The following is a 12,566-nucleotide window of genomic DNA, read 5'->3' as shown; positions in this document are numbered from 1 at the left end:
CTTATTGGTATAACGTACTATAAATCAGGACAATCTCTAATACGGATCCGTTTTATTTATCTCTCTTCCTACCTAATCATCCAGCACTGCCTCTTACGGATATCTCTTCCTGCCTATTATGTAGGCATTGATATGTTTCCACCTCTTGATGACTATATGCCATCATATGGAAGGAGACATCGATTCATGGGCTATTCCTTCCTATTATCAGTTGCAGAAGTTGCCGATAACACTTATATATACCAACATGACCCTTTGCTCTTTCTGTTCTGTTATCCTCTATTGTTTTTTCCATCCTCCGATTAATGTTGACTTTCTCGCGTTCTTCCTCTGCTGACTAGCTCCTTCCGTTCTCGGAAGGGGGCTGGTTTCTATAGCGACGCGGAGCGCGTCCTATATACAACCTTTACAACCTTTTCTTCTTCTCCTTCTCCTTTTCTTTCTCTTTTTTTCCTTCTCTTCCTCGCGCCGTGACGCCACACCACATTATCACATATATATTTCCTATTATATATTGTTATGATGGCTAGCGAAAAGCCGACCATTTGGACTATTCTACAAACCGGGGCAGCCTGGCTACAAGCATTGTGGCCGATCCTGGTTGTAGCCGTGTCATACATGTACAGACGATTCACGAAAAAACTAATCGGCACCGGGGGGAACCACCTGGCTGTTCAAGAAGACGGATTGGTTCTTAGCAACCGTCAGACGGATCCAAACAGTTCTCTGTCTGGATCCGTGCGCGAACTGGCAAAGTCTATTGACAACCTTGCCGGAAGAGTTGAGAAGCAAACACAGATGATGAGCCAGCGAAAAGGCTCAGGGGTTGACACCCAGGAGAGGAGGGCTTCTCCCATAAGCCCCCCTTAGGGTAAAAGCCCCAACAGGACCCTCTTCGAATGAAAGGTTTTCATTCGGGGCATCGCGATGTGTGAGGTTCCGCGCACATCACGATGCATCAGCGACGAGCTCGCACTTCTACGTAGTGCTGATGACTAGTAGCCATTAAGGCGAAGCTAAGACGAGCTCATTGAACGGTATATAATGTTGAGACAGGTATGTAACGTTATTTTCCGCACAATAAGTGTCACAGGGAATTGGATATGCAAGCTCATGCATGATTGTCAATTTACTAACTGGGATTCGATATCTAGACATACGATAAAAAAACCTTCCCTGGTTTATGAAATATATATATATATATAAGTAATGCTATATTTGTGATGTGCAATGCTAGCAGGCATCCAACAGTAAAAAGACCGCTGAGCTATAAGAAAAAGAAAAGCCGAGCGAAACCTTCTAGCTAGCTAGTTGAATAAGCTGCGTCTGGCTGTTAACATATTGGATGTGTGTATGTTAGAATCAGACTCGTAAGTCAAACGCCGGCTCAATAACTAGCCACTACACAACTGTCCATCCTCTATCTATTATCTCATCCAGATATGGTGCTAACGCCCAGTCTGCACCTCGCTTTCCTATTTGAAAAAGCCCACCACCCCTCTACTTTCATCTTCGTCAATCACTATAGGCGAACCGCATATTCCGGAACAAACCTCCATTCCAGCAGGACCAATATATCGGTATATATTTTCTGTTTGGAAGCGGGTAAACTCAACTTCAATGCCCGGAACCTGGGGAGAAGGGAAAAGTTGAATCCCGGCGACTCTCAAAAATACCAAACGACTTACCATTCCATCAAGTGTACACCAGGTATTGATTGGTACCTCGCTGGAGTGAAGAAGTCTCTTAGGTTGTTGAGACTCAAAGTATTCGTTATTTGTAAATGATGTCGACGGATGAAGTTTGACTAAGGCGACATCGAGAGCTGTAAAACGTTCACTTATTTGTCCTATACAGAGTCCATCGGGGAATAATGAAGGATGGTACGTCATCGGAGTACGGGAAACCATGATTTGATACTGTTAATCTGGAGCCTTCAGAGGATCTAAGTAATACACCTGCTGTTGTGGCTATTGTTGTATCAAGGTAACCTCCGTCTATAGAGGTTGTACCACTTTCTACTCTAACGCCAGGACATAAGCTGTGTAGTTCTGTTGAAAGATAATTTGTCATATCATGGAGACTGGCGGTTGGTTTAATCACGCGCTCTCGCCCTTGGACCTTAAGGTCCCAGAAAGGTGTTTGGCTATGGTGGTATAATATGAGATGATTCGCGACTCTCCCTGGGAGCGATCTCCTTTCGTACACCCGTCCATCATCAGCTCCAAGTTCAACTATAATTATAGAATGAACAAAGCCGATTGACTTAATATTCATCATATCCTTGAGCTTATGGAATACCACTTGGTACTCCTCTATTGATGGTTTGCCCCATTTACTATAATGGAATTTCACAGGGATAGGATCAGGTAGTCTCGGGTTACAATAGCTGATATCTGCCGATAGCGGGTTCACTGGGTGGTCTGGTGGGACAAAAAGACATGGGACACAAGCTACCGTTAAAGGCACCGGAACTGGGGGCGAACGCGTCTCGATAAAGATTTCTGGCCATGAGATAGTTAGCCCAGTTGCAGAGAATGTGTCTAGTATCCATTGTTTCTCGGAACTTGTAGGGTAGCGAAAATCTTGTTGTGAGTTGTCCCAGAGCGTGAATGGCGCCTTGTCTGCAATGTGTCTTGACCAGCTGCCATCATCTGTCGTGGTCCAATATTGCTGTGTATGACGGGTAGCTTGCTTTTTCTCCTGCACTTTAACATCGCTGTTGTCTGGATGGGCATGTGTGAGCCTTGAACGAAAGCTCTCCCAGGACTCACCGCGCGATGGAAATGCGAGGTAAGGAGTTGTATATCGAAGAGAATTAACCGGAGAAGCTCTTTGATAGAACGCCATGTCGATAAATGTGATCTTAGTTCAGTAAGCAAAGGTGATGAGGAAATAAACGCCAAAGATAGAAGAAAATATACGTTACACAGCGCGGTCAGATCAAGGGTTCTTATTTATATGTCCCTAGTTCGTTCGCGAGAAAGTATGACCTCATCTATAACTAGCCACTTCCACAATTAGTTAACTTTTCTCTACCTATATAGTTAACTAACGACTCGCCGCATCCATCAACTTAACACAATAACTAGCTATGTTGCTCGTTGCCTTGGATTTCATTTTAATTCCTCCTCCATCTCTATTTAACTAGCGAGTAGTAGCTATGTCATCGATGCAGAATAGCGACACCACCAATGGTGGTGAGGAAAACAATCCAATGACGATAGATGACATGAAAGCATATTATTCTCAAGCTGACGTCGAAGATGCTATGTTTACCCGCAATTATGTTGAGTATTACCCTCCATTACTCCTATTCTCCGCAATACCCACTAACAAGATCCCCAACCATATCCAGGTACCGGAATAAAGAAATCAAGAAGTTACAAGACGACATCGAGACAGCAAAGTCGTCGAACGACGTCGCTGGCGTGGAACACTTTGAGAAATGCTTGCGGGACTACAAGGCGGAAACGCCATCTTTACCTCCGTAAGTATAGCTGATCGACCCTGACAATCCAGCCACTACCACAATAACTAGTTATAGGTGGTTTTTAGTTTGATCTAACAAGGGAGTAGTATTGACCCTACTGAACGGGGAGACCTGGACGCGGATGTACTTTGGAGAATCCGCGTCCTAAAGTACCAAATCTATCCCGACTCCAGTAACTTCCTACGTGAGAATATAAATGCTATTCTGAACGCGTATCGTCAGGAACAGCTGAAGCTAGACTATGATCAAGTTACTGTGTGGTTTGCAGGTAGGCTAGTTTATGGGCCTGTTCCGCGGAAAAATTTTGACCTCGGGGCAATGGTAATGGAAAAGGGGCGCGGCTTTTATGAGAAGTATGGCCCAGGCACCCTATGGGCTGAACCGGTAGCTATCCGAACCCTTGAATTTCTATTTTGATATTTTATTGATAATTTATCAACTTGCTGAGATATGAGCCTTTAGAACATACCGGTTACCCAAAAAATGATACGTGCAAGACTTCCTCCTCAAAACGAGTTTCATCACCACATGGTTTGTTAAGCATCACTACATCACTTTCTGGCTTGGCTTGTATTCTTATCCAATAGCTATTATTAGTTCAGTGTCAAAAGTCAGGGGGATTGGACTCGCCCATGAAATTACAGTTGACAATGTTCTTGACGATACAGGCTCATCTTACTTTGAGCTATTTGGTAGAGATCTCACTTGTCTCCAACTACCTCCAGATTATCCAAACTTGTTAGGTACTGCCATAATGGATACTGCCAATGGTAGAGTAGAGCGGAGAATACTGAATGTAGAAGTGCAACTTCTAATAGATGGGGTCCCTTTCGGGCAGTTTGTACAAACTACCAGCTTTCTTACTCCAAGAAGCCCGGCAGGCTCCAGTCACTGCTCTGGGATGTTTCTTCGCTCCTTGTTTTTTACCGCCACCTGCCCGGATAGGCGAGGAATGCTTTATGTTTCAGATAAAAGTAACAGGCCCTCTTCCTGCAGTCTAAATAACTTGATGGGAAGAATACCGTCTTCTGTACTAATACTTGTGAATTTTGCCCCTGAAGTTTTCGATACAGTATCTGCTTAATGCTATTAATTCCATACCACATACTTGGTATAGAAATGGCTACGCATATTTTCTGACTACAGAACACAATTTTTATACTATCAATGTGTGTATATTTCGCTATTCAATATATTTATGGGGTATAATTAAGAAGAAATTAGTCTATGAGCTTATTTAAATGTAATAACTAATGAAAGACAACTTAACGCGTCTGGGAATTTGTAGTGCTAACGCGGGAAAGACCGGTATTTACACGGTCAATATCGTAGGGGTTCCCTTCATACTCGACGGTTGCTGCTGTACGAGTACGCGTGAGACCAGATCGAGCAGATTGTATCCTGTCCAGCACCTCTCGTGCTTCTAGGCTGTTTCTTCTCGGTATAGGGCCTACCTCCGATACCTCTAAATCACTCTCAAGGTGCGCTGAGTTTGCCTGCATAAGTTTTTGCATAAATGCATCCGCCTCTCCAGCAAATTTGCAGCGTTTTCGAATGTTTGCGCCGTATATGTAGAACAAGAAAGGAAAGGGAACACACGCCAGTGCCAGGAAGGCGGGAATAGTTGAGGCCCAGTGGATTCCAAGGTTCTGGTACATATATCGGGTAAATAATGGGAACGCTGCGCCAAACAGAGATCGAAGCACAGAATTCGCGGCAAGGACTGAGGCAGCATATATAGTATATGCATCAATGAGATAATTCATTAGACACAAGAAAACAAGGACCATGCCGAAGCCAAACGGAGCCGATGCTATGATTGATACAATCCAATGTATCTGAGGTCCATTAGTCCAAGCAAACCAGAAGAGCCCGATCGGAATAGCAATTCCCCCAATAATCGCAACTGGCAGCCGTTCTTCAGGAGGTGCGAAGCCATTGTATTCCTTCGAAACTTTTGCATATCTTTTGTTATCTAGAAGGTTGATTACCATGGCGGCGAGGATTCCGCCAAGGACTCCCAAGAATGCAAGCCCTCCGATTCCGGGGCTCCAACCCCTATGTTGCTGATAAACGACTGGAAATGCTGAAAAGAGCATGTAAAGTGTTCCATAGACAATTGCCATATATGTTGACAGCAACAAAACGATAGGTTCGCGGAATAAGAGAATCCAGGGTCGCATGAGTGCAGTCTTGAAAGCTTGTCCAATGGATAATTTCCCTTGTTCAACATCCATTCTGCTCGCGTATACCTTTCCAGTAAGTTTAGACAGTCGCTGAGCCCTCTTGCGAAGAAGCACCGGGGGATAGGTTTCTGGAAGGAAAATAGAACCAATAATCCAGACAACTCCAGAGAATATGGCCAGGAATCCTTCGACCCATCTCCAACCTGCTGACTCTCCAAGAAATCCTCCTATAACTGGACCCAGTACTGGGCCCAAAAAAGGGGCTATGGCGAATATCCCCATGGCCAAGCCACGATGTGAAGCCGGAAACATATCTGCAATTACACCCCCGGCATTAGTCAAAGGGGATGAGCCAAAAGAGCCAGCAAAGAATCGGAGAACAAGCAACGTTGCCATATTAGGGCTACCAGCTGCCCCAGCATTAAAGGCTGTCAAAGCAAGGTAGGTGCCGAAGAATAGCAGCTGGCGGCCAAATAATTCGCTCATAGGAGCCCATATCAGCGGGCCGATTGCAAAACCAAGGACGAATAAGGAGACACCCAATGTGATAACTTCCGCGTCGGCATGAAATTCTTGAGCAATTTCGATGGCTCCTCCGGTATATGCAGACGATATCAAGGCAACGGCAAGCGTAGCTATTGCAACAACGAAGGTGATCGACCACTTTTTAACGGCAGAATAGTTCATCGGGTTTCGAGGGTCGTTTGGAATCCATTGTACAAGATAAGGGTCCGCTTCCGTCCCGGATCCGGGGTAGGGATAATTAATTATCTCTGGTGTGACGGCGCCTGGATCAGTTACTTGTCTCCAGTGAGGAATCTTGGTCGGTATCGACTTCTCTCCCTCTATGGCATTGGCATCAGCCATACCTTCTTATTGTTGCTCAAGTGCAGAGCCGCCTTCCGAGCAGTAGAGAGATAAAGGAGAGCCAACCAGGTAAGGAACTGCCGTTAGATAAGGGTTAGGGTAGAACGGTGCTGCTGTTTGTGTGATTTTAGGGACACATTTGATGCCGCAATCTAACTAAGGGGGAAGCAGACGCATTTTAAAGCGATGCGCACGCAATCGATCCTCGTCATCGGGTGAGTCGGGTTGGACGAAAAAAAAAGTCTGATAGTGCAAGTTGATACAACTGCATAAGTGGATACACAACAAGCTCCTTCGCGCTGATGAAGTTTCTGTTGTCACCTCCTTTGGCAACCCAAGGCGCGGCAAGTCAAAGATATGACGTTAACGAGAGACCCTAGACCTCGGCTGAGTCAAAGAAAAGTGCCGTGACCCGAATACGAGTTCGTATTTTAAGTATCCTGGTTCGCTCGTTTCCGGACGGACGACCTTTGGTCCGAGTATTTGGATTTTTTAACGTTTTATTTGGTCTCACTTCCAGTGCCTCGGCTGTTTCTTCTAGTGAAGCAACGAAGAGAATTCCGCGTTTTGGTCTAAGGTACTTGAGTACTTGACCTGGAAAACCCATCCAGCGGCTAAAAATGATCCCATGCGTGTGTGGGTCGCGATTGGAGGACAAGCCTTGAAACAAATCTGTTCATTGGTTAAATGCTTGCTGGGCTTGTTCTGCTCTGGCGGGCGATAGCTCAGCTCAACAGACCAATTCTCTATTCTCCGTAGAGCTTCTGACAGTCCTAAAGTGAGATAGACTTTTTATTTTGGCAGACGGGAGTAGCCTAAAACTAATATCGTACGATGCTGTGGCCTCCTTTGCTATGACAAGTTAGCTTTCCCGACTATAAAAGGACCCCGTCTAATTTGTTAACTTGTGGCCTCCGAATTTCAAGCTGTGCTAGCCAGTATCACTTTGCCTGATGGCGGCGGCACACCTATCTTCCCCTTATTCTTCCCCTTGGTGTGAACCCTTTGATCATTCGGGTCGAAGCCGCCATTCCCCCACAAGGCCCACTCCTCGGTCTCGCGCATATAGTCTTCAGGAGCAAAGGATTCACCAGTTTGCTTTTCACGTTCTAGGAGCTCAAAGAAGCGCTCATAGTTGATTCTTGTATGCCATTTGCCGTTTACCAGGAAACGCTTGGATGCAAGTAGGACGCAACAGCTATGAGCATGCTCGGCAGATAATCCATATGAAAGGCCACGCCGTTCTAACTCCTCATTCAGTGCGACCACAAACGCAACAATTTCGTGATAAAAAGGAACATTCTGCATCGTTAAGCCCGCATTTGAACTGGAACTCGTTCCACAGTAAGTCACACCTTTTATTTCGATAAAACAAGGCAGACCTTTCTCAACGAGGTCAGCGTAGCCCTCGACCTCATCATCAATGTTGAATCCTTTGACGAGAGTAAGTCGATACACAGTCCTGTGCACATTTCTCTTTTCTCGAAGTATGTCCAGACAACGTTGGAGGCGTTCCCAGAAGTCCCGATGTAAAGGTCGGTCAATTTTGCGGAGGCTTTCACGATTGCTGGCGTCAATGGACACATATAGCTGTGTCACTCTTTGTAGGGCAGCCAATTCATCAGGATGCTGCGCATTGCAGACCAAGAAGCTGGAAATGTGCTCACCGTGTAGAAGCGAGAGCAACTCGTTGATGTGAGGATAGAAAATTGGCTCACCGACTAAGCTCAGGGCGCAATGTCTGATCCTCATGGCTTCTGCGAAACGCTCGGCCCTAACCCCAGGAACACCGCGCAACATCTTGATTTTCTTGTAATGGCCCTCCTTGACGCCATTGAAAATCAGCTCGGGAGGATCAACTTTCCAGCGCCACGTGGTTCCGACCGGATTCGTTCCATGTCGCCAACAGAAAATGCATTTGTTACTGCATGAGAGGGAAGGTGTCGATTCCATACAAAGATGCGATTTGATTCCATAGAAAGAGTTTTTGTAGCACGAACCACGCCCTCGTAGAGCTGATTTTGTCCACCGGCAGATTTTGACACCAGAGTGAGATCCAACAATAGTGTACCCTTGTTTCGTCAATGCAGTATACGTTGGAGAAGTTGACGGTACCATCTCCTTGCTGAAAAGCGATGATATCTTGGTGGGAGCATAAGTGGTGAAGTCAATAGGTTCATCATCAAGAAGGTCTTTCGGGTTGAATTTGATATCTTCAAGGTCGGCGACTTGGATATTTCTGGCTTTCGTTCGTCGTGGGCGGCTGGGGTTGTGGGGCCGCTGATTGTCCTCCTCTGCATCTTCCTCGTCACTTTCTATAGGGTCACCGCTACCCGGAACACCTTCACCCAGGCCACCACCATTCTCAGATATATCATGGAGCACCGAAACGATCCCGTCACACCACTCTTGCAGAGAGTGGTCTCCGTCAGTCTTCGCGTCCCCAAACCCGAGAGGATAGGCGCGCCGTTTTCCAGTCAGCTTGGCCAGCCACTTATCAACGGCTACCGCCTGGGAACAAAAGCCTTCTTCCACAGTTGGCCATCCTTCTTTATCGCCAAAACCGAAAACACAGTACCCGGTCAGACCGGACAATGGCGAAGTATCAATGCGGAAGTCATTGTGAGTTTCGTCTAGATGGTTGAGAAAGTTATTGATGATGCTGTCAATGTCATAGCTTGGCAGTATTATGCAATACAGATACGACAATCCGGGCTCTGATGTCGGTGGCTTAGGTGCGGTCACAAAGTAGTCGTCGAAATCAATGTAGGATAAATCATGTAATTCAGGTTCCAGAACCTTGCACTGGGCATTCTGCGGTGCTCCTTGTAACTTGGATTTCACGCTCTCGAATGCAGCTCGAGCGCTTTTCTCTGTGGTGCCTGTCAAAGAAGTAAAGAAGAAAATGGGTCGAATGGCAGAGACAACTTGAGCTGTGACATTCGCATCCCCCTTCAACGGCCTCAGACCACGGAGTCTCTTTGGTCCAGGCTTTGTTTCACGTTTTAATGACGTAGACTTTGCCAGCGTTGTATTTTCTGGCTGTGCTGGTTTATCACTAACAATTGTCTTTTGAATAACTTGCTCCGCTCCTTTCGATTGGTTTTCCTGTTTGCGCTGGCTCGAGAATTCGGTTACTGCGAGAAATGTGACAGCTATAATAACTAAGATATATGCCCGATAAGCATGCCATAGTGATAAAGCGACTAGAATCCCAGCGGTTAGTTATCTCGGTGGCTAGCGGGGGAAGGGGAACAATCGCGTGCTTATCATCAGTTATCTCTCACTTTGAAGGAGTATGGCAGCCATGGTTGCTAGTACCAGGTTTTTCTCTTGCCAGACACCGTGCGGGCGGAGAGCACCGCTTGGTAGATCTTGACCTCTTTTTCAACGAGATACGTCGTCTTGTGCGGAAACAGATGGAATAACTATCAGGATACAATCTTTTGCCTTTCTTTGGTTAATTATTCTTTTTTTTTTTTTCTCTCTGAGGCGATCCTGATGCTTACGTCATGTTTGCACTGTTTACATCCGGATTAACTATTTTCTATGCCAAGAACTGAGGGGCCAGAGATTATTCCCTCGGGCGGAGAGGTCAACGTCAAACGTCAAACATACATCGAACATCCATTCCGAATATGAATTAACACTCGATTGAAAGAGAGGTCGTTAAGCTTGGAAATGATTCTGATTAATCTAAGACTTAAAACGTCTATTAAAACATGCGAACCCTTCAGTCTATCGTGCTGCAGAAGGTGATAAACTATGAAAACAATTCCCATGTTTTTTTGCCGTCGTGAAAAGACCCAGATGCTCGCATGCTCCCAGAAGCAACAAGGATATATCGCCACAGAAATGACCCAGAACGCCAAACGGAACGCTGAATAAACATAAAAGACAAGCGAAGACAAAAGTCGAAGTATACAAATGAAAGGGAAAAGGTAAGGGAGCTCAGATGGTCCCCTGGATCGCTTTCCGCGTCCTACACTGGCCGAACGGCGCTGAGTGCATCATCAAGTTAAATCAAAAGAAATAAGGAGACATGACAAATGCGACGATGGTGTCGTCGAGATGATCAGAAGGCAAGTCGGCTTCGGAGTTCCTTCCAAAGGGCAGTCTGACTGGCAGTTGAGCGTTCGATGGCATCTCGGTTCTCTTCTGCGCGACGAAGGAGGTACATGACACACTCCTCAGTGGAGCCCCAGACGACGTACTTGTACACCTGGGCATCCTCATCAACCTCGCTGGTGGACTGGGTGATGCTCATGGAGAGTTCATCGGCCATTCCCATGAGCTGGGAGTAGACGACGTCAGCAAGGGGAAAACCATGGCGGATCTGGTCCTGGCGTAAGGCACGGATCTTGTTAGTGCTCTCCTTGTTGTGACTGGCGAGCACCAAGCTTATCTTGGGAGCTGAGTGGTCTTCGATGTGCTGGGTGGCCAGCATATGAGCGGCTTCATCAAAGGCATTATCGGTCTGCTCCTTGGTATCGAAGATGACATGGCGAGGGTCGGAGTTGATGTATGCGCCTCGCACAAGCTTGACACCGAGGGTGAATCCTTCTTGCTTGGCTCGCTGCAGGTGCATGGCCAGGGTAGCTGGAGAATCCTTGAGGTACCTATACATGGGTTAGCCCTGGTTCTATAAATGCTAAAAGAGACAGGGAAGAAACTCACATCTGATATGTGTTGTAGATGACGGTCTCACCATCCGTGTTGTATCTCTGCATGAGGTCCATGGTCCAGGCATCGATACTCTTCTTCTGGGAGTAGTGCTCGGCATCAACGCAAACTCTGACGTTGTTCTGCTTCGCCTGGACACAAATTTGCTCAAGAGCATCGGCAAGGACAGGGTCGATGTCTGCCCCCTGCTCGAGGAGTTGGACAGCCCCCTGCCCGGCACCAGAGTACTTGATAGCAATGAGATCACCAGAGCTGGAGTACTGGATGGTTTTGAGGGTGCCATCGAGCCACTGGGCGACCTGCTTGCGGTGCAGGGCCTCCATCTCGGCCGGGGTGCCTGTCTGGTCGATATTGTGGTGTGTGTCGACCTCCTTGGCGTAAGAGAGAATGGCACCGCGGTATCCCATGGCCTTGAGCCCTGAGACGGTCTGTCTGACTTCAGCCTCGTTACGGCCGGCACAGAACTGGGCATAGAAGATGTTGTCGAGAAGGTAGTTCAGGACCGGATTGCCCGTGATAACTTTGAGGTTCGACTTGAGCAGGCTAGAGGCAATATCCATGAGGAAGGGGCGGGACATAGCAGTCTGGATGGCAATGCTGCGGAGAAGATCCCTGTTTGGCAGTCTATCGAGGGCTCTTTGTGGCTGCTGCTGTGGTATCTGATGCCCAGCGACATCCTCAGCAGCACTACCACCACCGCCAACTACTGGAACGACAGTCTGAGGTACCTCCGCGCCGGCACCCCATGCTGGACGAGGCCCCAGAGACCCCTGATTGTCCGTGGGGATGTGGATGGGCCGGAGCTTCAAAGAGGAAGCATTCTGAGCGGTGTTGGTGATGGGAACACGTCTGATGGCAGACGCTGCTTTGGCGGTGGTGCGAATGTAGGATGGTACACGAGAGGCCATTTCACTATGTGGAGGTTATCTGCAGTGTGGCTGTCTCTTCTGGTAATGAGCTGGTTTGGTCTGAGGAAGAGAGAAGAGAAGGAGGAGGAGGAGGAGAAGGGGAGGGAGGGAGGAAATATATAAGTGTGACTTGACGGTGTGCCTGTCCAGGCGGGACGGAGGAGGTAGAGTGTGACGGCGAGACGGAGGAAACGAAGGAAAAGGGCGAAAGGGCGAAGCTGCTGCTATCGGCGGAACGAGATAGAAGAATGTCGTCTTCCGAGAGTCACTAAGCGACCGTTTCCGGGCCTTTCCTGGCACTTCCGCCCTCACATGACCCAACTTCGCCTCCTTCCTCTTAGCTTTTTGTTTTTTTTTCTCCATCTTTCCCCTTTTTGGCGCCAACTTTACTTCTTTTTTTTTTTTTTTTTTTTTTTTTNGTTTTTCCGT

The 12,566-nt window shown here is 47.1% G+C and overlaps 5 protein-coding genes across 5 annotated transcripts; 1 reads left to right on the top strand and 4 right to left on the bottom strand.

The window, feature by feature from the left end:
- Window positions 1-1,475: 1,475 nt before the first annotated feature.
- Window positions 1,476-2,850, bottom strand: TRV_02648 (uncharacterized protein; the record flags this gene model as incomplete). Its single annotated transcript, XM_003023175.1, has 2 exons — window positions 1,476-1,849; window positions 1,959-2,850. 2 exons carry the CDS (start codon window positions 2,848-2,850, stop codon window positions 1,476-1,478), a joined length of 1,266 nt encoding a protein of 421 aa, XP_003023221.1.
- A 322-nt stretch (window positions 2,851-3,172) lies between these two features.
- Window positions 3,173-3,370, top strand: TRV_02647 (uncharacterized protein; the record flags this gene model as incomplete). The annotated part of the gene is made up of 1 exon (XM_003023174.1): window positions 3,173-3,370. One exon carries the CDS (start codon window positions 3,173-3,175, stop codon window positions 3,368-3,370), a length of 198 nt encoding a protein of 65 aa, XP_003023220.1.
- A 1,388-nt stretch (window positions 3,371-4,758) lies between these two features.
- TRV_02646 (MFS multidrug transporter, putative) lies at window positions 4,759-6,546 on the bottom strand (the record flags this gene model as incomplete). The annotated part of the gene is made up of 1 exon (XM_003023173.1): window positions 4,759-6,546. The coding sequence occupies one exon, from the start codon at window positions 6,544-6,546 to the stop codon at window positions 4,759-4,761; it is 1,788 nt and encodes a 595-aa protein (XP_003023219.1).
- Window positions 6,547-7,467: 921 nt separating this feature from the next.
- TRV_02645 (uncharacterized protein) lies at window positions 7,468-9,855 on the bottom strand (the record flags this gene model as incomplete). The annotated part of the gene is made up of 2 exons (XM_003023172.1): window positions 7,468-9,701; window positions 9,834-9,855. The coding sequence occupies 2 exons, from the start codon at window positions 9,853-9,855 to the stop codon at window positions 7,468-7,470; spliced, it is 2,256 nt and encodes a 751-aa protein (XP_003023218.1).
- A 766-nt stretch (window positions 9,856-10,621) lies between these two features.
- Window positions 10,622-12,137, bottom strand: TRV_02644 (proline oxidase Put1, putative; the record flags this gene model as incomplete). Its single annotated transcript, XM_003023171.1, has 2 exons — window positions 10,622-11,165; window positions 11,224-12,137. The coding sequence occupies 2 exons, from the start codon at window positions 12,135-12,137 to the stop codon at window positions 10,622-10,624; spliced, it is 1,458 nt and encodes a 485-aa protein (XP_003023217.1).
- Between the last annotated feature and the right edge of the window lie 429 nt (window positions 12,138-12,566).

The sequence above is a fragment of the Trichophyton verrucosum genome, assembly GCF_000151505.1.
Source record: "Trichophyton verrucosum HKI 0517 chromosome Unknown contig00228_1.f1.exp, whole genome shotgun sequence".
NCBI lineage: Eukaryota > Fungi > Ascomycota > Eurotiomycetes > Onygenales > Arthrodermataceae > Trichophyton > Trichophyton verrucosum.
Note: the sequence above shows the minus strand (reverse complement) of the source record. Positions and strands in the feature narration are given on the sequence as shown.